Below are 27,384 nucleotides of genomic sequence, written 5' to 3' on the forward strand. Positions count from 1 at the left end.
ACTGATCATAAACTGATTAGAGTTCTCATATTCTGCCCGAACCCGACCCGACCCGACCCGACCCGACCCGACCCGACATTTTCGGGTCGGGTCGGGCCTAAAATTTACGTGAATTGGGCGGGTCGGGTCGGGCTTCGGGTTCTGTGGGGGATTTTTTTTTTTTTTTTTTTTTTTTTAAATAAAAAAAATAGAATTATGTGTTCTGTTATTGATTATGACGTTTCATTTTTATGTGACTGGTGGAGAGAGTGACAGACTGGATTGGATTTGGAGGCTAAACTTTCAGTGACAGACAGACAACCAGCTGTGCGAGCGCAGCGCAAACAAGTGAGAGAGAGTTGCAGCAGTATCCTGCTGTGCTGGCAGACTCGGCAGCAGGGACGGTTTTTGCTATGGGCAGTGCAACTGCCCAGGGCGCAATCTACTTGGGGGCGCACGAGAAAAAAAAAAATCTCCAGTTTTCTAGACTACCGTATTGACCCGCACATGCCGCGGCACCATCAGTCGGCATCAGGCTGGCCGGCCGCGGCACCGTCCGATACCGCGCCCACCCGTCAGGTCTGCCGGATCTGACAGGTGAGCTGCCTGATGCTGGCCGGTGCCGCGGCCGGCCCACCTGATACCGACTGATGGTGCCCCGGTGCCGCGGCCGACCGGCTCTGCTAAATAATGGCGAATTTGGCGATTTTTTTTCGGGCTTTATCGGGCTGTCGGGCCTAAAGTTCGGCTAATTAGTCGGGTCGGGTCGGGCCTCGGGCTGGCCCAGTCGCGCCCGGGTCGGGTCGGGTCTTAATTTCCAGGCCCGATGAGAACTCTAAAACTGATGCCTCTTGTCGAGCACAACAACACAGCAGGAACATTTGGAGTGTAAATATGTTATTTTGTTGTTTTTGATGATGATGTTGATGATTTGGTCATGCATCAGAACTTTAGGATGTAGAATGTATTTTTATTTTAGAGGTTAATCATAGAGGAGTTCCTAACAAAACAAACTTCAAAGCAATGCATAAAATGCAATGTGACAATAGAGACCAGAGGCAAACACAGGAATGCATAACTTTGGAAAAAATATAAATATTTAAATATTTGTTTTATTTTTTATTCATTTTTGTGTTATTTATGTGTTAATGTGTTGGAGGCAGGGGTAATAGGAGTTTGGATTTGAATGTGGATGACTGGGCCTGTTCCCTCTGTTCCCTCGACAACTTTTGCTCTTCCATTTGGTGAGCTGTCAGTTGCAAAAGCCACATCAAAATCATAACACCTTTATTATATTAAGCATATTTCTATCAAACTCTGGAAGTCCTCATGTGACACCCTGAGATGCCAGCAGGCAATCTAAAAAACACATCTGCGCGGGTAGTATTTACATCCTTGTAGTTCTTCGTTGTGTACATTTTTTTTTTACTTAGTAAAAAGGGATGTGGTGGGAGGTTAGAAACTGGTGGTGGTGCCCTATACATTCTCACACATGTAGAGAAACTGTCTGGACACACCAGGAGTCGTGGTTAGTGCCTCTTTGTATGTTTTGCTGAAGACTTGGTTTTTTAGATAAGTTAGTCAAGCCTTTTTCTTTAATATTCACTCAGTTCTATCTTCCCCAACTTGGAGGACCTTGTGCTGTTCATAAACTGTAAATAATTGACAGTTTTTTTTACTACTTTACTGACTGAGTTACATCATGTGCTTTTCCTTGGTAAAATTTCCAGACTTTATTGAGTAGCCCTGCATGTGAAGGCTTGTTAAGTTGGTATATTAGACACAATACATAGAAAATCTTGCTGTCGCTGCTATTCTTTGGTTGAGTTAAGTTTGATGGATTCAATGGAATCGCTATAATCTGGAATTTAATTGCGGGATTAGCAATTAATAGCAGAACCAACCAATAGCAGTTTGGGAACCAATAGCAGGACAATATAGTCCTGCTATTGGTTCCCAAAGTTATGCCTAACTGATCATAAACTGATGCCTCTTGTCAAGCACAACACCACAGCAGGAACATTTGGAGTGTAATTATGTTATTTTGTTGTTTTTGATGATGATTTTGATGATTTGGTCTTTGTTTTATCACCTTAAAGCAATGAGATCACCAATCAGTGTGTCACATTTGCTGAAATACTGAGCAACTGAATCCTGTCTAGAACTGTCCTCACACTTTAGGATGCAGAGTGTACTTTTTTTTAATGTAATTAAATTTTTTAAATTTTATTTTAGAGGTTAATCGCAGAGAAGTCCCCAACAACACAAACTTCAAAGCAATGGATATAATACAATGTTACAATAGGGACCAGAGGCAAACACAAGAATGCATAACACTGGAAAAAGTATATGGGGAAGGGGGTGGGGGAATGGGGGGTGAATGGAAACTGTATGTAAATTGGTGGTGCCCTATACATTCTCACACATGTAGAGAAACTCTGTCTGGACACACCAGGAGTCGTGGTTAGTGCCTCTTTGTATGTTTTGCTGAAGTCTTTGTTTTTTAGATTAGTTAGTCAGGCCTTTTTCTTTAATATTTTTTCCAGGATTTAGTCCAGTCAGGCCTGGTTTTGATTAATTGATTTCATTTATTTGGCACAACCATTCAGTTCCATCTTCCCGCACTTTGTGATGTTTGAAAACTGTAAATAATCGACATTTTTTTTACTACTTTACTGACTGAGTTACATCATGTGCTTTTCCTTGGTAAAATTTCCAGACTTTATTGAGTAGGCTTGTTAAGTTGGTATATTAGACACAATACATGGAAAATCTTGCTGTCACTGCTATTCTTTGGTTGAGTTAAGTTTGATATTAAGAGGAATAAAATGTGTTTTGCATTGACTGCAGTATATTTGAATATGGGAGGAAGTTGTCCATGATTTGTTGTATGGAGAGTGAATAATTATTTCAGGTTAAACATGCTTACTTACATTATAGCACTCTATTGAACAGCAAAGTGAATTCATTTTCAGATTTAAGCTTTAACATGAAATACAAAGGGTATTTGAAGTGTCGTTAAAAATTATTGGAGTGTTGTAATGTATTGAAGCAATATTTTGTTGTTGTTTTTTGTTTTCTTCCTATCTCTTAGCTCCAATGTTTGGAGCTACCGTGTCATAAACGAGGATTTGTGAACCATCAGTGGCAGCCCCCACTAAAAACATCAGTTACATAACCAAAACACATCACCATGTAACACAACAGATGTCAACGCTTGCAGTAATGTTTATTTAATGATGATTATTATCGATTGGTTGATTGATAGATAATATGATATTGGCAAGAATTATCTAGAAAGACCAGAAACTGGAAGGTGGGCAGCAGAACTTTCACATTGTGCGCGGCTGGTGAGATTCATTCGAGCCCAGTGCTGAAGTCCAAAACCTGCACCTGGTAACCTTGTTATCTGAAGCAGCTTATTATAGTGATATGAGTTGCTTAGTTTTTGTTACCTTGGGGTTTTTAAGAAGTGGTAGACCAGTGAGAAATATGTTTGTATGGAGCCTTCAAAGGGTCAAGGTGAGTTGTTTTTTTGCAAGATCCTCACACTAACTTTTCTACTTCTGTTCCCTCTGAGCCGTGTGTCTATTTCCGGTCAGCTGCTCTCTTGATCTGCGAATGTGTTTTAGTTTTCTTTCACTATAATCACATAATTATACCTGTTGAGCAGCAGTGCTATATCAGCAGAATTAATGCCCAGTTCAAAGTGAGATTAAACAAGATTATCCATACTGGGGCACCATACTGTGCCAGGAATGGAAGTAGTAAAGTGTTGCAAGAAAATGCAAAATTTACTGTGAGAACCCAAAACAGTTTGCAGAGTAATGCAAACTATAGCAAGGCAACACAAAAAAGGGCCTCCATAGATTTGTTTCATATCAGTAACTTTTTCCACAGCAACTTTTGGTCCAGATGTTAATTAGAACAGTCATCTCAGAGCGTATATGAGAAAGCATGAAAAAAGTCAGAATGATTCTTTAGTAATAAACATTGTTAAATTGAGGAAAAAAAACCCAAAACTGATTGATTTTTGAAGTGAATAGTAACTGGCAGTTGAGCTTCCAGCTGTGGTGGAGTCATGTCTTCATGTCTTCACAGCTGATATGGCAGCACATCACAGTCTCTTGGCGCATATAAAAGGCCTGCTATGTGTGCACTTCGAATCATACCAGGTGCTTGCTGTTGGCAGAGGTTAAAAATGACAGAAGATTAAAAAAAACAAACAAACAAACCAATAAGATGTGTCAAAGTCAAACTGAGCTTTCTGAAATGCACGAACTGATCACATCACATTTAAATATTATTTAATTCTTTCAGTAAACAGAACAAATGTATAAAAGGAAAATATGTTTTTTTCGCCTTCAGCTTCCTGACAAACACTAATCAGTGAGTCAAGATATAATAATTTCATACATCGCCAGAGTATCTCCACACAGTCTTCATCTCCACTGTTGTTTGGCTGCCCATGAGCCCACTGCGTGAAGTTTAAACTTGATCCATCGCTCCACAGCCACACACCCTCCTGGAGGAAGGAACAAGGTAAATTTGCCTCTGACAGCTGCTAAAAATACCTGCTGCCACAGCACAGGTAGGGTGTGGCCAGAAGTGCAAGATGACTGAGGGTTGCAACCCCTAGGTGGCAGTGCAGCACAAGTTTTCTGCCTTATGTGATTTAGTGTTGAGTTACATGTTAACATACGGACGGACAGACAGACAAAATGTTAACAATGCACATCATAAAAAAAAAATCCCAGATGTATAATAGGAATAAAATGACTGCATAACGACATTCCATTAAACTTGACAAGCTCTATTAGTAAGAACAAAGTACCGTAAGTGGAATAAGCAGTATTGTATGCGTCAACTAAAATAACTAAACTAGAATAAATAAATAAACGAGTCTCAAATAGTCATCAATTTAAAAAATAATTTTAACAAAAGATGTTTTCCTAAAAAAAAAAAAAAAAAAGTAACTTCAACCTGGCAAATATCTTAAAGCAGGTCAGTGAACTAAACAAGCATGTGTGTTACAAATTAAATAAATTCAATTCAAATAGCCTTAAATTGATCTTCTTTATTGATGAATAGACTATAAACTTAAGCTAATATATGACCACCAACTGGTCAATTTACCACTCCTTTTTCACAGAGGTGAATGCATATGCAGACAAATGCATTAACAAGACATTCAAGAAATGGTAAAAGGGCTGCTGGAAAATGTCATCTCCAGGCCACATTTCAGACAGAGACTTATAGTCGTCTCTCTTCTGTCTCATTTTGAGGAGCAGCTAAGGTGTTTATGCGGCGCCACAAAGTTTTACATTTATTTCCACAAAATACCCACTCTTCCTCTTGTTTTGATTTTTTTCCCTCTTTGTAGCTCCAGATTCAAAATGCCTCTTAGAAGCCATCTCTCTACTCACTTGCAGCAGTGTCGGTGCATCTGACCACTGATTGGTCAGATGCAGACTGCTGTCAATCATTGCAGCAATGAATGCAGTGGGGTGTCAGATTACAGGTCTCTTTTCTCTCCCCCTGGCTTGGGCTGACTTGGTTCTCTAGTCTCACGGGCATCGCGCGTGTAAAAATGAGGCCCCCCACGGATCGCAAGGTAGGAGGGCTGGCGGAGTACTTGCACTACCGCGCACGGCGTGACAAACTTGCAAACATGTTGTCCTTTATGTCTTTTTTATACCTGTCTGCAACCAAATTGCCCAAGTTGGGACAAATAAATTATACTTGACTTGACTTGACTTGATCCACCTGGCCACATCCAGTTGGCGAAGCGCAGTTCCGCTGCGCCCCCGTCTCACCCGGTCTGCGAAACTAGAGCCCTAAGAGTCTGGGTCTCACCTTTACTGCATCATGGCCCCCAATCCAGGTTTGTGCAAGGTGGCTAGTAACTCGATTCATCCAAGCTTTGAGCAAATTGAGCTCCTCCAGACTGTGCACCGAGGCCAGATTCCCACCGAAGGAAATGCAGGTGCGCTAATTAGGACAACAGAGGGAGAAATGTTGATATTAATAAAACCATGGAGGCCAGGGGAAGCCGATCAGATGACAGGAGTGACTTTGAGGAGGAGAGAGGAACACAGACAATGGGAGATAGAGAGACTTAGATCAACAAATAGAGGGGAGTCTACCTCTGCGTCAGCCCAAATCTTTGAGTTATAGTTGAAGTTGAAACAGCGAGAGCCAAACTTGGTCCAACCAAAAGGACAGCAGGGCTCTTCATCTGCTAAAGTGAAAATTTATTGTTTGAAATACACACACAAAATGAAGGTCAGTCTTGGATGTCAAAAATGCAGAAGAAGACAATTGTTTTTTCTTAGGTGTGTATAATTTCATTTAGGTTTGTAGTCACAACAGGCAGCCTGAAAGGTGGCCTCTTTTTGTGTGTGCGTGTGTGTGCACGTGTTAAAGATGCAATGTAGTCATAATTCACTTAAAAACACCAGAAATGCCAACCAACCTCCAGTCACCAGTACGCTGGCCAAACAGAGGCCCAAAGCAAAAAGAAAGGCTGATGTCATCTGTTGAGACAAAGTTCATTTCAGATATTTGAAAAAAAGTCCACATAGATCATCACAACTGAGAAAAAAAAATGCTGCTTTTAGGAAATCTAATGTGGAGCACTTTAATGCGGTCACGGATAGGTGTGAAGACAGTTTGAGCTGTAAACTTGGACTGTTTGCTGTGGGCAAAGATTAGCAGAAATGTGAAGTGTATGCCTTCTGTAGATATTAGATTAAACATGCAGAATCGCAGGTATGCTTCTTAAATTATACTTCTTAAATTAAATTCTTAAATTTCTTATAATGTTGGCAATATGTTTTTAAACTCATGTATATCACTCTCGATTTAATAATGTTCCCTAAATTCAATAACATAATAGAATGTAACAAACAAACAAAATGGATAAAAAAGAAGAAAGTTTATGAATGATCGAATCCTAAAAATAATTTTGATTGAATTTCTTTTGAAATAAAAATGAATGCAGTGTTGATCAACTGATCAAGTAAATGTAGTTTAAAAATAAAAAAGGTTATTTTGACGGGTGGACAGAAAGTTTTTACCTTTGCTGTGGTGATGAACAGGTGCAGTGATGTTGGACGAATGGCAGCAGGCACCGGGGTGTCTTGGGAAAGGATGCAGTCCTTTATATTATGTTCTCTGACTGTTTTGTTTTTTTTTCATTACCAGGAAGGGATTTCAACCTGACCAAAAAATGAAAGGAACGCATTCATTGTCTGAATAGAATTTGGCAGGCAGCGATGCAGCCTTTAGAAAGAAGACAAAAGACATGATGGGGAAATACCTAAATACCAAATTGATAGTAACAGCGTGGGACCGTCCACACAGTCAGGCATTGCAAACAAATAGCATGTCATTCATAAGAAACTTAAATCTATAATAATTGCCATGAATGAGGAAATGAAATAAGGGGAGATTAAAGTGCCCTTGAAATATCAATCAATTAATCAGTCAAACTTTATTTATATTGCACCTTTCAAACAAATACATGACATTCAAAGTGCTTTACATCTTGATTGACAAATAAACATAAAATAAGAAGTAAGGGACTTGGAGACCATAAAAATATGGTTAGTTAAAAAATAAAATATCAAGAATTTAAAAATAAAAATAAAAATAATCAGACAAAAGAGTGATAAAAAGATTTAAAACAATAATAAAATACAGCAACAATAAAAAAAAATATCAAAAATAAGATACTGAATAAAATATAAAAACATTCAAATGTGGAATTTAATATGGTGATGTCGCCAGTCAGCCAAACTTCCACTGCGCCAGCTCCACTCCGCCTTGCACGGAAAGTAGACCTGGTTTCAGATGGCGAGCTTTTGGCGCATCTCGGCGAAGCCTTTTGGCACGAAACTGTCACTGCACCAAGCTGAATCTGTCGACACCTCCCCCCGCTGCGCCGCCACTCCCATCTTGGCGCACCTTGGTCTGCAAAACTAGGAAACTGCGCCCCTCAGGTTGCGCTGGTCGAAACTAGCTCTGCGAGGGGTTCGCCTCACTGCGCCACCCTGCGCTGCGCCGGGACCCTAACCTTAACCCAGCATGCAGTGCAGGTTGGCAGAAGCCAAACTTCGACAAATGTCAAGTCAGTTACAGTTAACAGCAAGCGATGAACTATAAGGCGTGTTTATAGCGAGCATTTCCTCCTTTAGTTTAGTTTCTAAATCAGGTGAAATCAGTCCTAATTTAAACTCTGGTGGCATCAAATAAGATGCAGATTTCATTTAAACATGCAGTACAGATAGAAACACACCTTTCTTATGATGTAGACCTCACATAACAATTTCTATCGTTTAAATTTTGAAAGGACTTATTTTACTGTTCTTCTCCGGTCCCTTGATGATGATTTTTTTATTTTTCTTGTTTTTATTGGAAGATTTCCGGCAGCTTCATTAGGTCAAGCACCATCAGCAGACTTTTGTCATTACACACGACAGGTTATGCATAGTACTACATTACATTAAAAAACCAACACTTTTGTCAAAGTTGTCACGAGCATCACTTGACAGCTGCTCCCTGTAACACGAGTCATGCACTTGAATAGGTAAGCCGATTTTCAGCCCATTTTCCTCCCACTGCCTTCTGGAAAGGTGATAATTTAATGTTTTTCACAAAGCAAGTTATTCAGGTTTTGCAAAGAGGAAAGCAAACTGGTCTCCTCCCTATGTCTCGGAAACTTATTTAGCTCTCACTGATGTCACGAAACATACAGCTGATGTGCAAATCACATGGGAATCATAATGAGCTCTTTTCTCATCTTTATTGCCTGAAATTGCCAACTGTGGTTCAAATAAGAGGTTCCGATTTCCTTCAACTGGGCATAGGAGAGTGTTGTTTCTAGTTGGGTACTCAGCTCCCAGAGTCGACTCAGGGCAGTCATGTTGATTAGAGAGTGCAGCTTCGGTACTGTCCGAATAATTAATCCAATTAACTGTGCATGTGCCACTTCTATAAGGCTATAAAACCTTAACATGTTCTCATTCCCTCTTGCAGTATACTGCCAGGACGTTTTACAAGAATGTGAATGTGTCTTAAGTTATTGCAATGCCCGGTAACTATCTTAACAATAAATAAATACATAAATGAATGAATAAATAAATAAATAAATAAATTACTGCATTAATAAATTAATAAAAACTCCATTAACAATTGGGAAAATAGACTCAGTTGATCATAGAGAGAGAATAAGAATACAACACATGAAGATTGACAGTTTTATAAATTTTTTTTTAAGTTTATAAGGTTGATAGTCTTTATATGTTCTGAGTAAATTTGCATAGAAAACCAATGTGAGTTTTGCAATTCTTTATTTAGGTATATTAGATTTATCATATAGAATCAATAAGTTTACCATCAAATCAGTGTAAGTTTCATCATGTTCAAGGTAAGTAAAGACATTTTTACATTCAATTTTAGCATTATTATTAGTTTTTACCCAGTATGTATATTTATCCATTTAATTTTAGTCCAATAAGTAACTGAATGTTCACAATGGTAAAGTAAACACTATAGGTTCAGGGTGATCATTGCAAAAATTACATTTGTTTTCAGTTTCTGAAAGTTTGATTTATTGGATTTATAATCATGAATAATCAAAGCCGCGCCTGCCTCAGCTGCTCCGTGCAGGGTTGCCAAGTCCGCGTTTTTTCCGCCAAATTGGGCTACTTTTTAAGTGTTGCCGCAGGTAACAAATTTTGTCCGCGGGTTGGGCTTGGGCAGACATGAATAAAGATTCATATTTTGAATGACCAACGTTTATACCCAAATCCTGTCAAACTGACTCCAGGCCAGATCAGCATATAAACTATCCACATATGTCACATGCTCCACAGACAAATAATATGCCAATGCTGTGTGAGGCCACTCAGCACATGACCAATCACATCATCAGCACCACTCGTGCCCAGTGCCTGTCAGCTGAAGTAAGGTATCCCATATTATATTTTAAGTTCTGATATACTGTAAATTAAATATGTGAAAGAACTGTTTCGGGAAATTGCCTTTAATGTTTATGGTGTTATTTTATAGATATAGTGCATTTTGCAATTATAGCAATGCTGTTGGACTTTAAAAGCAACATATATGGATTTTTATGGGCATATTTTGAGTTCTGGTCTTGGGCTGATTTTGGGGCCCTTTTTATACCCGGTTGGGCGGGTTTTGGGCTGGTTTTGAGTTGCTGTTTGGCTCCTTTTGTCTCACAGACCTGGCAACCCTGGCTCCGTGTCACGTGACGACCCCTCCCTCTCGCTCGCGCTCCGCCGGCTCGACAGCGACGGTTAGGGTGTTTCCTTCGCCTTTGCCCTATGAGCGCTGGGATAGGCTCCAGCAACCCCCCGCGACCCTAGTGAGGATAAGCGGTTTAGAAGATGAATGAATGAATGATAAACTTACACATACACACCTTAACTTGTGTGTATGTGTAAACACACATCCAGTAGAGGATTATGCCAGTCATTACTAATTGTGACCTGGAATGTGCTAGAAAGCTGGCATGACACCTGATCCCTTAATCTCCGTGGTGCACACACTCAAGTTTCTCACACACACACACACACACACACACACACACACACACACACACACACACACAAACAGACAGACAGGCTACAAATTATGAATTCCTGTTTGCTGTGATCCCCCTGTCAGGAATCCAAATAGTTTGTAGTTGTTTTACGTAATGGTTGCTGTGGTATAAAGAATGGTTGCAAGAACATTGCGAGGCGATTAGTGTTGTCATGATACCAAAATTATGACTTCTATACGTTATCTGCCTAAAATAGGCTGGGTGGTTTTGAATTGTGCTGGCATCTGCTTGTTTGTCTGTGGGGAGAGATCAATAAATTATGCCAATGTTGATTTCTACAACCGCGTTTGTAAGTTGCAATAAATGAAAGGGTTAAACACGTGGAGAGTTGGATGTGACTTATTTAATAAATAAGATTGCAAACAACGCAATGAGGCCACAGACAAAAGTTAATCTTACTATTTAGCCTATTAAACTAGTCACATCCAACTCTCCATGTGTGTACTGGATTATGGTATTTCTTTTTTTTATTAATTATTTTTAATTAACACAGGACATTTTCACTATTCCTATTCAGAAGATATCTGTCTCTCACTGCTCTTGAAGGTCGGAGCAGGTAGTGATTTTTTTTTTTGCCACACGTGCGGCAGGCAGAGCCTTGCTAGTTAAAAAACACACAGCCTCATGCTAGCTAAAAACTTGGTATTTTACCTGGTGGTGGCAGAATACCAAGTTTTTAGGGAGTCCCATTCACCACTTGTGTTGTTGCATTTGCTTGCTAGTTATGCAGCGTGCATATGAGGTAGGGTTGAGCTGGCTGCAAAGAGTATCCGGTACGGATAAAGCACTTTTGCCGAGTACGAGTATTATCCGAGTAATGAGAATCAATATCTGTGCTCGTGATGAATGAAAATCCTCACCGGGCAGCTGTGTCCATGTTGTGTGATAGGCCAGTCACACACAGCGTCCCTCCCCTAGCGGTCAGGAGTTTTTCAGCTCACTTTTACCTCGGTTTGTAATCACTGATAGTCAGTACAGTTTCTGCTTAACTTGGTTGCTAACAGACGCGCTGCTTTTGAGCAGTGAAGGGTGCCATCTATGTAAAAGTAGAGAAGCCATCATTCAATAGAGGAGGGGTCCTCAGACACCACCTATCCCCCATATACAACACGGTCCTTTCATCTCTCCCCAGGAGATTGAAACACTCATCTCATTTTGACCTCATGGGACAACAATCGACCACACTGACATCATGTGACCCTCACGACAACATGTGACCCTAACGACTCTCGATGAGGATTGTTAACACCTAGGGGCACTTTCTCCCAGTGGTATTGATGACCTTAACAACGACCCCACAGAGGTTAAATACCTGGGAGTTTTGCCAGTCTACCAGAACTGAAGCTTCTTGGAGGAGAAGCGAAACGTCTTATGAAATCTACTTAAAGTCCAGTTGACTTGCTCTACACCATTTTTTTACTACTCAACTGACTGAGTTACATCATGTGGTTTTCCTTGGTAAAATTTCCAGAGTTTGCGTAGCTCTGTCTGTGTAGGCTTGCTAAGTTGGTATATTAGACACAATACATCAAAAATATTGCTGTCGCTGCTATTCTTTGGTTGAGTGAAGTTTGCTATTAAGAGGAATAAAATGTGTTTTGCATTGACTGCAGTATATTTGAATATGGGAGGAAGTTTTCCATGATTTGTTGCATGGAGAGTGAATGAATATTTCAGGTTAAACATGCTTGGTTACATTATCGCACTCTATTGGGGGTTGTCACTAACTAAGTTAAAAATGGTTATAGTCATTGTCAGTTTATGATTTATTTGAACGGCAAAGTGAATTCATTTTCAGATTCATTCATTTTAAGCTTTAAAATGAAATACAAAGGGTATTTGAATCGTTACAATTATTGGAGTGTTGTAATGTATTGGAAACAATATTTCGTTGTTGTTTTTTGTTTTCTTCCTGTCTCTTAGCGAGTGTTCCCAGCAATGTTTGGAGCTACCGTGTCATAAATGAAGATTTGTGAACCTTCAGTGGGAGAGTTGGACCTTCATGCAGCTGGCGGTGCCGCAGCCCCCACTAAAAACATCAGTTACATAACAATAACACATCACAATGTAACACAACAGATGTCAACGCTTGCAGTAATGTTTATTTAATGATGATTATACACTTAGAGTTGATTGGTTGATTGATAGATAATATGATATTGGCAGGAATTATCTAGAAAGACCAGAAACTGGAAGGTGGTCAGCAGAACTTTCACATTGTGTGCAGCTGGTGAGATTCATTCGAGCCCAGTGCTGAAGTCCAAAACCTGCACCCGGTAACCTTATTATTGGCAGACCAGTGAGAAATATGTTTGTATGGAGCCTCCAAAGGGTCAAGGTGAGTTTTTTTTTTTTTTTTTGCAAGATCCTCACACTAACTTTTCTACTTCCATTCTGTTCCCCGAGCTGTGTGTCTGTTTCCGCTCAGCTGCTCTCTTGAACTGTGAATGCATTTTAGTTTTCTTTCACTATAATCACATAACCATGCCAGTGGAGCAGCAGAATTAATGCCCAGTTCAAAGTTAAATTAAACAAGATTATCCATACTGGGGCGCCATACTGTGCCAGGAATGGAAGTAGAAACGTGTTGCAAGAAAATGCAAAATTTACTGTGAGAACCCAAAAGAGTTTGCAGAGTAATGCAAACTATTGCAAGGCAACACAAAAAAGGGCCTCCATAGATTTGTTTCATATCAGTAACTTTTGGTCCAGATGTTAGTTAGAACAGTAATCTCAGAGCGTACAAGAGAAAGCATGAAAAAAAGTCAGAATAATTCTTTAGTAATGAACATTGTTGAATTGAAAAAAAAAAAAAAAAAAAAAAAAACCCAAAACTGATTGATTTTTGAAGTGAATAGTAACTGGCAGTTGAGCTTCCAGCTGTGGTGGAGTCATGTCTTCATGTCTTCACAGCTGATATGGCAGCACATCACAGTCTCTTGGCGCATATAAAAGGCTTCCTATGTGTGCACTTCGAATCATACCAGGAGTTTGCTGTTGGTAGAAGTTAAAAATGACAGAAGATTAAAAAACAAACAAACAGACAAACCAATAAGCTGTGTCAAAGTTAAACTGAGCTTTCTGAAATGCAATAACTGATCACATCACATTTAAATATTATTTAATTCTTTCAGTAAACAGAACAAATGTATGAAAGGAAAATATGTTTTTTCCCCTTCAGCTTCCTGACAAACACTAATCAGTGAGTCAAGATATAATAATTTCATACCTCGCCAGCTTATCTCCACACAGTCTTCATCTCCACTGTTGTTTGGCTGCCCATTAGCCCACCGCGTGAAGTTGAAACTTGATCCATCGCTCCACAGCCACACACCCTCCTGGAGGAAGGAACAAGGTAAATTTGGCTCTGACAGCTGCTAAAAATACCTGCTGCCACATCACAGGTAGGGCGTGGCCAGAAGTGCAAGATGACTGAGGGTTGAAACCCCTAGGTGGCAGTGCAGCACAAGTTTTCTGCCTCGTGATTTAGAGTTGAGTTACATTTTAAGATACGGACAGACAGACAGACAAAATGTTAATGCACATCATAAAAAGTGTTTAGATTAGTGAGTGATCTACTTTTCTCCATGTAAAGTAATTTCTCGCTGGTGCTCACCCTTGTTAGTGTGGCTGGTTCACGTCCTGTTTATCACTGAGTGTCTGGTTCTCACCTTTACTGCATCATGGCCCCCAATCCAGGTTTGTGTGTAGAGGCTAGTAACTCGATTCATCCAAGCTTTGAGCAGATTGAGCTCCTCCAGACTGTACACCGAGGCCAGATTCCCACCGAGGGAAATGCAGGTGCGCTAATTAGGGCAACAGAGGGAGAAATGCTGATATGAATAAAACCATTGAGGCCAGGGGAAGCCAATCAGACGACAGGAGTGACTTTGAGGAGGAGAGAGGAACACAGACAACGGAAGATAGAGAGACATAGATCAACAAATAGAGGGGAGTCTACCTCTGCGTCGTCCCAAGTCTTCGCGTTATAGTTGAAGTTGAAACAGCGAGAGCCAAACTTGGTCCAACCAAAAGGACAGCAGGGCTCTTCATCTGCTAAAGTGAAAATTTATTGTTAGAAATACACACACAAAATGAAGGTCAGTCTTGGATGTCAAAAATGCAGAGGAAGATGACGTGAACTTTTTTTTCTAAAGTGTGCATAATTTCATTTAGGTTTGCAGCCAAAACAGGCAGCCTGAAAGGTGACCATCTTTGTGTGTGTGTGTGTGTGTGTGTGTGTGTTTGTGTGCACGTGTTAAAGATGCAATGTAGTCATATTTCACTTAAAAACACCAGAGATGCCAACCAACCTCCAGTCACCAGTACGCTGACCAAACAGAGGCCCAAAGCAAAAAGAAAGGCTGATGTCATCTGTTGAGACAAAGTTCAATATTCAGGTCAAAACAGATGTCTGGTAGCCATACAGATCCATAACCTAATTCATCAGATATTTGAAAAAAAAAAAAAAAAAAAAAAAAGTCCAAAAAGATCATCACAAATGAGGACAAAAAACTGCTGCTTTTAGTAAATCTAATGTGGAGCTCATTAATGTGGTGATGGAAAACAGGTGTGAAGACAGTTTGAGCTTTAAAATCAGACTGTTTGCTGTGGGAAAAGATTTGCAGAAATGTGAAGTGTATGCCTTCTGTAGATATTAGATTAAACATGCAGAATCGCTAGAATGCTTCTCAAATATCTTCTCAAAAATCTTTATAATTACTCTGCCCCCTACGTGCTGTTGTTCTTAACAGTGGTTGATTGTTGTGTATATTTATGTGTATTGGATGTTTTTTATGTGTATTGGACTTCCTATTTCCCAATAGGGACAATAAAGATAAAGATAACCTTGAACCAAATTGCTTTGTAACAAATGTTGCTTATAATGTTGACGATGTGTCTTTAAACTCATGTATATCACTCTCGATTTAATAATGTTCCCTAAAAATGGCTGCTAATAAAAGGTGCAATTCAGTAACATAATAGAATGTAACAAAAAAACAAAATGGATAAAAAAAGAAGAAAGATTATGAATGATTGAATCATAAAAATAATTTTGATTGAATTTCTTTTGAAATAAAAATGAATGCAGTGTTGATCAACTGATCAAGTAAATGTAGTTTAAAAATAGAAAACGTTATTTTGACGGGTGGACAGAAAGTTTTTACCTTTGCTGGGGTGATGAACAGGTGCAGTGATGTTGGATGAACGGCAGCAGGCACCGGGGTGTGTTGGAGAAGGATGCAGTCCTTTATATTATGTTCTCTGACTGTTTGTTTATTTTTTTTCATTATCAGGAAAGTAAAATCTGTCATCATGTGGCATTTCAACCTGATCGAAAAAATGAAAGGAACGCATTCATTGTCAGAATAGAATTTGGCAGTGATGCAGCCTGCCAAAGAAGACAAAAAACATGATGGGGTAATACATAAATACAAAATTGTCAATGACAGCGTGGGACCGTGCACACAAAACCGGGCATTGCAAACAAATAGCACATCAATCATAAGAAACTGAAATCTACAGTGATTGCCACAAATGAGGAAGTTAAATAAAGGGATATTAGAGTGCCCTTGAAATATGTACAAATCTGATAAAAGTTGATATTCAGCCCAGTTTTACTGTAAAGCAGACGCCGCCTTTTTTGATTATGAGCACTTAACTAATGGATCCCCCTTATTTACAGTGTAGGCTTATTTTATTGTGGACTAAATTTCCATTTAGTCCACATAATCATCCGTTGAGCTATTTAGAAATTTATTTTCCTGCGCTCCTGTATGTTTGTACCCAACACAGACCAGTTGGTTTTTACTCCAGAGGACACCTGTGCCTTTCCAAAAACTCTCAGTTTCAGCGCCTCACTGCTCTGTGACTGTATTGATGTATCGTCAAATTTTGCTGTAGCTGAAATCCTTCATGTTGAGCGCTGTGGGTTTTTGGCATGCAGTAGTTTTAATTTTTTTAATCTCCCAGGTAATTCGATCCTAAATAAGCAAAGGGTGTGTTCAGTTTTTCTGGAATACCTGACCATCCATGGTGTTGTTTTGCATTGGGCAAGGATGGATGATTACTACTACTACTACTACATTTATCTCAAATGTTCTCCTGTAACCCTTTTGTTTTATAGATGTACACGTCTGTGACCTCTGACCTCCAGCTGTCTGAATGAAAATGGGTTCTCTGGGCAGCCACGGCTCTCCCCTTTGCAGACACGCCCACCTTCTGCTAATCCCATGCAGTCTGGGCCACAAAGCCTGCAGTCCACATGTGTTCTTGTGGCCTGTTGTAAAATGGTGTGTGTGTGCAGACTGGGGCCTAAACAGTCTTGGAGCTGCATCAGTTGGCTTTGACTGGAAAGCTGAGACTCGTGTGGATTCAGTGAGCCACATTTGATTCCTGTGTGATGATGTTTGCCCCCCATAGCAGCCATTTCACTGCAGGCAGAGCATTTTTTCAAACTTGTTATCACTGTGTAAAACGACCTATAGTGACCTCTAGGATAATCACGGCCTCATCAAACTTTATGATGAATCTCAATAGTTGTAGAATCGCAATACATATAGAATCGGCACACAAGTATCGTGACAATATCGACTCGGGAGATAAGCACATCGCCCCGGCCCGACTGGATTATTGCCATAGTCTCCCTGTCTTTGTCCCAGTCTCTTACCCATTCTTTTTCTGTTTGTCTCATTGATTTGTTTTTTCAACTCAGTCTCAATGGAGCAGGAATCTGTCCCAGCATGTAGTGCAGGTTGGCAGAAGCCAAACTTGGACAAATGTCAAGTCAGTTACAGTTAACAGCAAGCGATGTACTGTAAGACGTGTTTATAGTGAGCATTTCCTCCTTTAGTTTAGTTTCTAAATCAGGTTAAATCAGTCCTAATTTAAACTCTGGTGGCACCAAATAAGATGCAGATTTCATTTAAACATGCAGTATAGATATACACACACCTTTCTTATGATGTAGCCCTCACATAATTTCCATCGTTTAAATTTTGAAAGGACTTTTTATTTATGATTTTTTATTTTTCTTGTTTTTATTGGAAGATTTCCGGCAGCTTCAATAGGCCAAGCACCGCCAGCAGACTTTTGTCATTACACACGACAGGTTATGCATACGTACTACATTACATTAAAAAACCAACACATATGTCAAAGTTGTCACGAGCATCATGTGACAGCTCCACGTGCTCCAGACAGCTGCTCTGTGTAACACTAGTCATGCACTTGAATAGGGAAGCCAAAGGTTATTTTCCTGTCAGCCCATTTTACTCCCACTGCCTTCTGGTAAAGGTGATAATTTGAAGTTTTTCACAAAGCAAGTTATTCAGGTTTGGCAAAGAGGAAAGCAAACTGGTCTCCTCCCTAAGTCTCACTGATGTCACGAAACATACAGCTGATGTGCAAATCACATGGGAATCATAATGAGCTCTTTTCTCATCTTTATTGCCTGAAAATGCCAACTGTGGTTCAAACAAGAGGTTCAATCAGATTTCCTTCAACTGGCCATAGGAGAGTGTTGTTTCTAGTAGGGTACTCGGCTCCCAGAGTTGACTCAGGGCCGTCATGTTGATTTGCGAGAGCAGCTTCAGTACTGTCCGGTTAATTAATCCAATTAACAGACTGCTGCAGCCCAGATGTGCAAAGGAGTGCTTCAGCAAGTCCTTTCTGCCTGAGGCTATCAGACTTTATAACAAACATGTTGCCTACAGAACTGTGTACTGAATTGAATTTTATTTGTGTTAGGTATGTTTTTAACCTGTTTTTTTTTTTTGTTTGTTTGTTTGCAGGAAATTGTGTTAGTGTGACGTTTTTTTTTTTGCCTCGTCTAGGCATTACAATGACACACAGGAGCCTAAACTGCCTAAACTCTCAGATGAATTCGGGCTGCTCACGGGAGAGACTGTGTTCGACCACCCCTCCCGCCTCCCTCTGTGGGCTCTGTTGCTCCCTTTGAACCAGCCACGTTACTGCTTGAACCATCTCTTTTTCCACACCTCAGCATCGCAAAACGTGACACTGTCACACTTCCTTATGGTGCACTGGCGGGTTTATTACACACTTTGGACTAAACAGAAACAAGGCAGCAGCAGCATACAGGCAAAAAAAAAAAAAAAAAAGGAAGGTGAGTTGCATCAATTCCACATTGTAGACTATGCACTGTATATGTATTACTGAGTACTGGATCTTAAAATCTGTATTGAGTAAGCCCTATTTGTCAGGTGCCTGACAAAATGATGGTGGAAATGACATCATCATGGTGCAAGTGACATTCTCATAGCAGATATGGAAGAACATTGCAGGGGGGCATCATATGGCCTTGGAGCACACATATCCCCTGGCTGCGTTGCACTCCTTGTCATTCCAAAAGCGGTCTGTTGGTAGAGATTAGAAATAATGCAGATGAAAAATAACTTTTATGAAAGCCTTCTGTACAAGTGTTTTCAAGTAACCTCTGACTTCAATCAGCCCTGAATTTTGCACAATGCAGCTTTAAATAGACATGTTTACTTTCTTACAGGAGAAACTAAAGACAAAACAACAGACAAAATAGTTGTAGGCCTAAAAGAAAAAAAAAAAATCCATTTTCAGTCTTCTTGGAAACTAGTTTCTTAGCCTGTGTATGACTTTCCAAACATTAATGTCAATCAAGATATCAAAAAAAACATTTTTTTATACCTCTAAAATTCATTTCAACACAGCGTTCCTTTTTAGGATCGTTCGGCTCTGTGTGGCCCCACTTATTGAAATCGAACTTAGACCCATCACTCCACATCCAAACACTTTCCTGGAGGAATAAACTTGTTTTTAGTTACTTAGCTCATAAAGACAGGTCAGATGTCACATGTTTTGTAGGGACAAGACACATTTGACTGGTGAGTCAAATTTACTATGAAGAGAAAAAAAAATCCCCATAGTGAAGTGGTAGATAAAGCCAGTAGAGCCAGTTCTAAAGGGGGAACTTTATTTGCTTCCTTTAGACAGCGTTTCAACCTCACATGAATTTTTGTCAGGTCAAAAGCTTTAACAACAATAGGCTATGTTGTTTGTAGGTGTTGGCATGTTTGGTTTGTAGTTGGTTTGCATAATGGTTGCTGTGGCATAAAGAATGGTTGCAAGAACATTGCCAGGTGATTATTATGCTGTTCCGGGTGGTTGCTAGAAGATTGCTATGGTTTTTGAAATGGTTGCTATGCTGTTTGTAGGTTTGTAGGTGGTTGCTGTGGTGTTGTGTGTGGTTGCTATGGCATCGCAAGGCGGCTGCTATGGTGTCTGGGGGTTTTGGTATTCGTCTGCTATTGTATTTGGGGTGGTTGCCAGGAGGTTGCTAGGATGGTTGGGGTGGTTGCTACGCACTTGGTATGGTGTTTGGGGTGATTGCAGGGATGTAGTGGCATACAATACAGTAAAATAATAACAAGTCATGCAATAAATACAGTGAAGATATTAGTCCTAAAAGGATAAAGAACAACAACAGATTGTTTTCAGAAAGCCTTCTTCTATAAGTAAGTTTGATTTAAAAGAAGATAGAGTTTGCTAACCTAAGTTCCTCAGGTGTTCTGTATTGGGGGTGTCTTGATCACCCAACACACTCTGCACTCTCTGGGGTTATTTTTTCCCCGCTCACGTTCTGTGAAGACCCGCCCCAACTCTGCCTCTGATTGGCTAACCCTAACCAAATGCAATGAGTGCTAGCCAATCAGAGGGAGAATAGGGTGGGGCTTTCCTAGAAAGCAGGCGGGTAAAAGTAACGCCTCTACATGCACTTATAGTTACTGAATGCCTTGAAGATCTCTGGCCCAAAGCTTGCAGCAAAGAAAATATTTGTGTGTGGGAAAATATGTGTGTGTGTAGAAAATAATGGACAAAAACACGCATCTAAAAGACAGCACATAAGACTGTATGATGCAAATAGCATTTAAATGCACGCCATATCTACATTTTTGACTCAACAAGCAGCCATTCAATAAAGACAAAACAAAACAAAACAAAAAACAAGCGAATTATTATCAGTTTCTCACCTTGATTGTATCAAAAGCCCCAATCCAGGTTTTATGGTTGTGGCCACTTGCTCTGTAAATCATCTCTCTGAGGAAATTGTGCTCATCAGAACTGTGCACAGAGGCCAGATGCCCACCGAGGGAAACGCAGTAGATCTAATGAGGAGAACAGAGCAAGAAGCAAAGGTATGAGGAAAAGGAATGGTGGGGAAAAGAACAAATGATTGGAGTGAGTTGGCAGAGGAGACATTTACAGAGCAATGAGTTGGTCAGAAATACATGACGATAGGTAGACTGTTCTTCCATCATGTACCTCTGCCTCAATCCAAGACAGCCCCTTGTTGTAGTAGATGAAACAACGAGAGCCAAACTTGGTCCAACCAGAAGGACAGCAGGACTGCCCAGCTACTGCAGCACAGTGGGGAAGTTTGAAAAAAAAATTGGAGTCTTGTCACAGATGGAAGCACATAAATAGTTATACAGTTAATAAGTAAGTGTGTGTGTGTGTGTGTGTGTGTGTGTGTGTGTACGTACACTGACCTGGTGCCGTGTCTACTTTATTTATCAGTCCACTGGTCAAGCAGACGAGCAATCCGATATAAAAGTATGATACCATCTGTGGAAAGATATTTTAGATAATGTATACCATTTGTACATTTTTGTCCAAGTCCAGCCTACTGCTGTTCCAACAAGTTCACCAACCCATATCACCACAATGGTCGTTGGTTTGTTTGTAGCCTTGAATACGACTCACAGGAGCGTTTCCTAAATAAGTGCCCCTACCAGGGGTAGGAGATATGCTACAAGCTGTGGTGCAAATGCATGAAAATGGTTGCAGCTTGGTTATGGTTAGGCTCCAAAAATATTTGGTTAAGGTTGAGGGACCTTTGTCCTTATGATGACAATGATAAACACTTAAAGACAAATGAAATATAACACCTGGAAAAAAAACACCAAACTCACTTCAAACTCACTGAATGTCCTGTGACCCATCTGCCACCCAGACCACTTCCCAATGTGAATTTTGTTGCTTGCTTTTCTACGGCACATCACCTCACTTCCAGACTCACCACACTGTCGTTATTTACACTAGCGGTAGAGGTTGCATAATTAACTATAACTATAACATAACTATAGGTCATAATAAGCTGCTTGTATGAGCAACTGATGTGTTCATTTCATGGTGGAGGACAGTCTCTGTTGTTCAGTGAGTTTCAAGCAGGGTCTCCATATTGAGTTTGCTAACTGTGATTACTCTCTAATAATCCCTTTCACCCTCACTCCTTTCTTTTCTCTCCTTTTCCCACCTTTCCAGTCTCCTTTCTTTTTGAATTTCTTCTCCTTGTCCATTTCTCTTTGATTTTTCTTTGGTCATACTAATACAGTAAGAGCACTGAGGTCCTGACTTTCATACTTGCTTTGGTTGTTTTTTTTTTTTTTTTGGTTGTTTTTAATGTTGATCAAGGTGTCCGCAGGGTCTTAAAAAGGTCTTAAAAAGTCTTAAATTTTATTAGGTGAAACCTGCAGATACCCTGGTTGATGATCTAGATCTTTACGAATGTAAGTCAACTGCAGTTCCTGACATTGATGACTTTTCAAATTTGTTGTTAAATAAATGCACAGAATGCTGTTTATTAAAAGTGCTATCCAAGGTGGTCATAGCAATGAAGTGACAGAGTGTAAAACTGTAGTATAAAGTTTAAGAACAATATGGTCTTGAATGGAATTCCTGGGATAATAAATCAAAAACCTTTCGAGTCTTACCTTATCTGTGGTGTTGAATGGTACAGAGATGTTGGATGAACAGCTGCAGGTACCAGGCTGTCTTAGATTTATAGAGGTGTTGTCTACGTGGCTTGGCTCAGACTTGTAAAATAGACCAGACCACAAGAAATGTAGCATTTCCACCTGAAAAATAAGGAAACGTGGTGTATTTTCATGTGTGTTCTGTTGGCACTGATAAGGTTTCCTTGTTCCTTGTTCCCAGTTAGTATTTTTCCAGTGATAATGACAATATAAGCTACTTTATTTAAACAGCACCTTTCAAACCATAAAGTTACAAAGTGCCTTACAAATATTTAAAATGCTAGTTAACAATATAACATTAAATAAAAATATGTGGCTCTTAAATAAAAGCATGTGGCTCTCGACCCACTTTCTCAAGTGGATTGAGAGCCACGTGCAACATGCGTTGCTTGACATGTAGTCCTTTACTTCCAACTATGTTAAAATAGTTTATTTATCAAAGTATGGCCACTCCATTTTAATTACTTGGTAGCAGGAAGTGTATTAGGCTACTGCATCTCTCTTTGAGGACTCCTCTTTAGCCTTAGGTGCAGTAACAGTGTTACTTTTTACTGTAATAATTTTATAATAATAATGATAATAAAATATATTCCTCATTTATTAATTACAGTAGTTGGCATTTTTATTCATTTGTCTGCTAGAGAAGGATGTAAAGGTGTATATATTGCTCACCTATTCTTCATTTAGATATTTACCTAATGTACCCGAATTGTAATTTAATAATTGTAATCTCTGTTATTGTGTAATAATAATAATTATCAGTGCGCTGCAGAATCAGAGGCCTTTCAAGTGAAACATCCAAAGTGGCTGAGGTCGAGCAGTGACCCACTTGTGGTTTTGTGTGGATATTTTTGTCAGTTTTCATCAAGTTAAGGTGATGTGATGTTGGGGCGATGTAGCTTCAGTGTAGCAGATACAGAATATATATGGCGTTGTCATACAATATGGGGAAAAAAAGTCTCATGTTTGAAATTACTTGAGGAAAATTTTAAAGCAAACTCAGAGTTTAAAGATAAGATCTATCAACTATGATACAGAACAAAACTCATGATAAGTGTTGTTTAATTTCTTTTATTTTTTTTTTAACCGTCAGAAGGTTTGATAAACACTCTAGTTTCAAAGAATTAGAAGTTTCTGGCAATTATTTGATGGTTCAGGCTTTACAGGGTTAGTAATATTTGCTTTCTCTGACCTGTGGGTCTGTAAAGCCCCCTGCAGACTGTCTACAAACTGAACTTGAAGTTGCTCTGTCTCAGCACTGTTGGCTCACAGTGCTGCACCGCCCCCTGCCTGTGTCTCCTTGTATTGCAGGTACACAGTGAGGCATCAGTCCCATAGGACCAGATGCTGAGGAAAAACCTCACTAGATCTAGGAGCAGTAGTCCCCTCTGCTTTGGAAAAGCCTCAGAATAGAGTTCTGAGTGGTAGAAGTAGAGACAATGGAAACAATGCTGATCATTTAAAAAAAAAAAAGTGTCATTTTCAGAGCGACTGATGTAAATGTTAAGATTCCTTAGCACTGTCTTTGAGAAGTTTAATTTTATTATTATCTTCAGATAGGTATTTTAGTCAAATTCTTCTCCACACCTGTGTTTTTATTCTAAGCATATTTCAAGTGACTTGTTATAAACACTATGCATCTTCCACCACTTGTTGGAATCTTGTGAATATGTTTTCCAAAATTATCATGCCACCCTCTAAAACCCTCTTGTGACCCCGTAAGATGTCCCAGCAGTTTTCTGTAAAACACAGCAATGTCACACTCAACTGTGGAAATGTATGGTGGCGTTTCTTCCTGACACGTTTTGATAAAAGGCTAGTGTATGACAGTAGATGATTCACATATAACTGGCATATGCTGTAAGATGTGTACACCCTCAGTTTTTAATATATATTTTGAATAATCTTTTTCCAGTTTAATAACAAATGGCTGGCACTAAGGGAACTATAACTTATAACTGTACTGTTTGTCATTACTCAAAACTCCTCTTCCTTTCAAAACTCTTCTTTAAGACTTTACTTCCATGCGTATATATGACAGGGTGAGTCTCTTTAGCATTTTTCAGAAATTGTCATCATTTCTCTTAAAACAGTATACTAAGAAAATGTGTGTTTAAGTATATATATATATATATATATATATATATATAAACCCAGGGCATATTACAATGTTGACATCCACCATTTATAACAGTACATAGCACAACCTCACCAACCCCGTTTACCAACCCCAGTTTGCAGAGGTTTTGAACTTAAATGAAGCAAATATGAAAATGTAACAAAGTACAGTTTTTTCCCTTTTGGTTCAAATGACTGGAATTTAACAAAACACATGCAAAGAGGTAGACTATGTTAACATACAACAGTGCTGCAATCGCAACCACCCATGTGTACAGTATGTGTGTGTGCGGGTAGGTAGGCATGAGCGCATATTTACAGTAGAGTGTACAGTTAGAGACTGTCTCAATGTGTGTCAGTTTGTATCTGTGTCTTTGTCTTTGGGCGTGTGTGTGTGTGTGTGTGTATGTGTATGTGTGTGTGTGTGATTCCTGTGTACTCAGAGGACAGGAAAGCAATTAAAAACCCATTAGCAGAGTATCCCCATGTCACCCTCTCTGAGCCTGAGGACTTTACACTGCTGTAATCAGCTCAAGGTGCCTCTTCTGCATGCAGCACCTCGTAGCTCTGCTGGAAAACTTCCACCACAAAAACAGGCGCTAAATCCCCCAGAATTACTTTCAGTTGTTTTTTTCTCTCTCTTTTGGTGTGTAATTGAGGAATACTTGAGTACCATGCATATAAATGAAAGTGCGAGTTTCATCAGCATTTCTATAGATTACCACCATTTCTCCCATTCGTGTATAAATGGTAAGCAATTTCAAACCTATGGATTTTATATATACAGTATGACAACAGAAGCAGCAAGCGCACACACAGGGTGATGACAGACACTGATATACACTCATTGTCCACTTTATCAGGTCCACCTGCACAATCTAATCCAATCCATTGCTGTTACACTGGACTGCATTTTATTGGGAACTGTTTCTTCTATTCTGTCCCGTGGAGGACAAAACAATTAGAAACATCTCTAAATATAATATGTAGAATAGCTAGAATTAATGACAGAGCTGTTGCACTGAACTGCATTAGATTGTACAAATGGACCTGATAAAGTGGCCACTGTGTGTAAATTGTCTGCTGGGACATTGGGGGGAAATCTCTTTAGATTTTTCATGCTTCCATGTCGGTGCAGACAGTCTGTCTTTAAGATCAGATTCCAACATATTCTTTGTCTTTGGAAGTCTTTGGAATACGTTGTTTATGTGTTTCAGTTTTCAAGAGGCTTCCTGTACTTTGTAAATATGATATAATGTTTACATACCCCACAGACAAAATCTGGGTACTGCAGTCACTAGAATATTAACAGGATATTGTTGTGCATGTGAACACAGTCTCTTTCTGTCTCATGCTCTCTTGCACTCAGTGACCTCTTGCCATCAAACCTCGGCTGTCCTTTAACAGCACATATGTTCGCTCACTTATCTGATCTTTTTATTTGATAATCTGAAAGAGAAAAGGCAGGAGTGGACAGGAAACTGTTTAGAACGGACAGGCAGAGACAAAAGGAGGGGAGAGTATATTTAGTTTTCTGATAAGAAATCGATTTGGTTCATTGAATGGGTTTTAATTTCCATTATTACTGCAGGAATCCCTTGTCGTTTGGGCTGTCTTAGTTGTACAGTCAGGAATGTGTGTGTATGTGTGTGTTATAATTGGTGATATTGATCTGACATGGCTCAGTGAGTGTGTTTTGGATTTTGTGGTAGGAAATACACTCCCTTCCTCTAAGTGCGGATTTTGCTCTCAATATAGTCTGCATTGGCATTTCACACTTTGTGCTCCCATTTCAGTTACTCTGTGTGTGTGTGTGTGTGTGTGCGCGCGCGTGTTTGCCTGTACATGTGGGTGTATGTCCACACTTGCATGTGTGTTGTGCGTCACATGTTGGTCTCAAGTGAGAAACTTTATTTACGATCTTTGCACTCAATTTCACTTAATTACTGGAGCCCTATCGACTGTATCCTTTATTTGTATCAGTGTTCCTGTGTGTGTGTGTGTGTGTGTGTGTGTGTGTGTGTGTGTGTGTGTGTGTGTGTGTGTGTGTTCTTATGTGTTAGGTAGGGTTGGATTAGGAAGGGTAATACCATCCCCAAGCCTCATGGCTGTGCACTTCCAGTGTGCACATACACACCCATACTTGTGACTACTTTGACTTAACATTCCTGTTAGGCAAATTAGTTTAATGTTCACCTGTAAACGACGAAGTTTTAAACTCGACAAGTGAACATGAAACTAATTTGGACGTGTGGGCAAGTGGAAAATATTAAACAAAGTCAGGGCTACATTCATGTAGTGTGCACTCTGCATAAGGGTAGAATACACACATGTACATGCATGCCCACCCACCCGCATCTCTCTCTCTCTCTCTCACACACACACACACACACACACACACACACACACACGTACACACACACACACACACACAAAATATGTTTGTCTTGAACCTTAAGTGCTTTCAATCCGTCTGACTCTGCTCCCAGACTTCATGTTAGTTTGACCTACAATTCGTTTAAGAGATGTAAATCCAGTTACTTTGCCCACTAAACTAATTTCTATCATGTCTCTTTGGAAAACAGCTCCTGTCTCCAAGAAAGGGAAACTTTGAAGGCAGAAAAGCAATGCCTTAAGAGAGTTTAGATAATATAACAGCAAAAAAGTGTGCACGTAAGTCATTTAAGTCATTTTTTCTAATTCAGCCATGTTAAAATGTAAACAACTCCAAAATACATCAGTGCATAACAGACTTTAGAAGAAAGGATTTCTAACCACCTTAACCCATGTCCTGAGTCGACTGAAATAACAGGGATTTGAACCCAGCCCTGAAGTTAAATCTAT

At 39.6% G+C, this 27,384-nt stretch overlaps 2 protein-coding genes across 2 annotated transcripts; both read right to left on the minus strand.

Annotated features, from left to right (window-relative positions):
* Window positions 1–3,980: 3,980 nt before the first annotated feature.
* Window positions 3,981–7,102, minus strand: LOC115362400 (galactose-specific lectin nattectin-like). Its single transcript, XM_030056311.1, has 6 exons — window positions 7,059–7,102; window positions 6,428–6,515; window positions 6,126–6,217; window positions 5,836–5,970; window positions 4,396–4,504; window positions 3,981–4,161 (listed from the first exon to the last, which is right to left on the minus strand). The coding sequence occupies exons 2-6, from the start codon at window positions 6,513–6,515 to the stop codon at window positions 4,097–4,099; spliced, it is 489 nt and encodes a 162-aa protein (XP_029912171.1). The 5' UTR covers window positions 7,059–7,102; the 3' UTR covers window positions 3,981–4,096.
* A 5,831-nt stretch (window positions 7,103–12,933) lies between these two features.
* Window positions 12,934–22,430, minus strand: LOC115362402 (galactose-specific lectin nattectin-like). Its single transcript, XM_030056313.1, has 11 exons — window positions 22,381–22,430; window positions 21,157–21,232; window positions 20,930–21,024; window positions 20,638–20,772; window positions 19,295–19,403; window positions 19,135–19,142; window positions 14,926–14,986; window positions 14,574–14,665; window positions 14,284–14,418; window positions 13,842–13,950; window positions 12,934–13,606 (listed from the first exon to the last, which is right to left on the minus strand). Exons 2-11 carry the CDS (start codon window positions 21,230–21,232, stop codon window positions 13,542–13,544), a joined length of 885 nt encoding a protein of 294 aa, XP_029912173.1. The 5' UTR covers window positions 22,381–22,430; the 3' UTR covers window positions 12,934–13,541.
* Between the last annotated feature and the right edge of the window lie 4,954 nt (window positions 22,431–27,384).

This window comes from Myripristis murdjan, chromosome 7, assembly GCF_902150065.1.
Source record: "Myripristis murdjan chromosome 7, fMyrMur1.1, whole genome shotgun sequence".
NCBI classification, from domain to species: domain Eukaryota; kingdom Metazoa; phylum Chordata; class Actinopteri; order Holocentriformes; family Holocentridae; genus Myripristis; species Myripristis murdjan.

Excerpts from the sequence above, each read along its gene's own strand:
- LOC115362402 (XM_030056313.1), bottom strand. The coding sequence starts at position 21,232 with ATGGTATCATACTTTTATATCGGATTGCTCGTCTGCTTGACCAGTGGA. Across the intron at positions 20,773-20,929 it reads TGTCTTGGATTGAGGCAGAG|ATCTACTGCGTTTCCCTCGG; the intron begins GTACATGATGGA and ends TCTCCTCATTAG. Across the intron at positions 14,666-14,925 it reads CAGCGTACTGGTGACTGGAG|ATGAAGAGCCCTGCTGTCCT; the intron begins GTTGGTTGGCAT and ends TCACTTTAGCAG.
- LOC115362400 (XM_030056311.1), bottom strand. The coding sequence starts at position 6,515 with ATGACATCAGCCTTTCTTTTTGCTTTGGGCCTCTGTTTGGCCAGCGTA. Across the intron at positions 6,218-6,427 it reads GGCATTTCTGGTGTTTTTAA|ATGAAGAGCCCTGCTGTCCT; the intron begins GTGAATTATGAC and ends TCACTTTAGCAG. Across the intron at positions 5,971-6,125 it reads AGATTTGGGCTGACGCAGAG|CGCACCTGCATTTCCTTCGG; the intron begins GTAGACTCCCCT and ends TGTCCTAATTAG.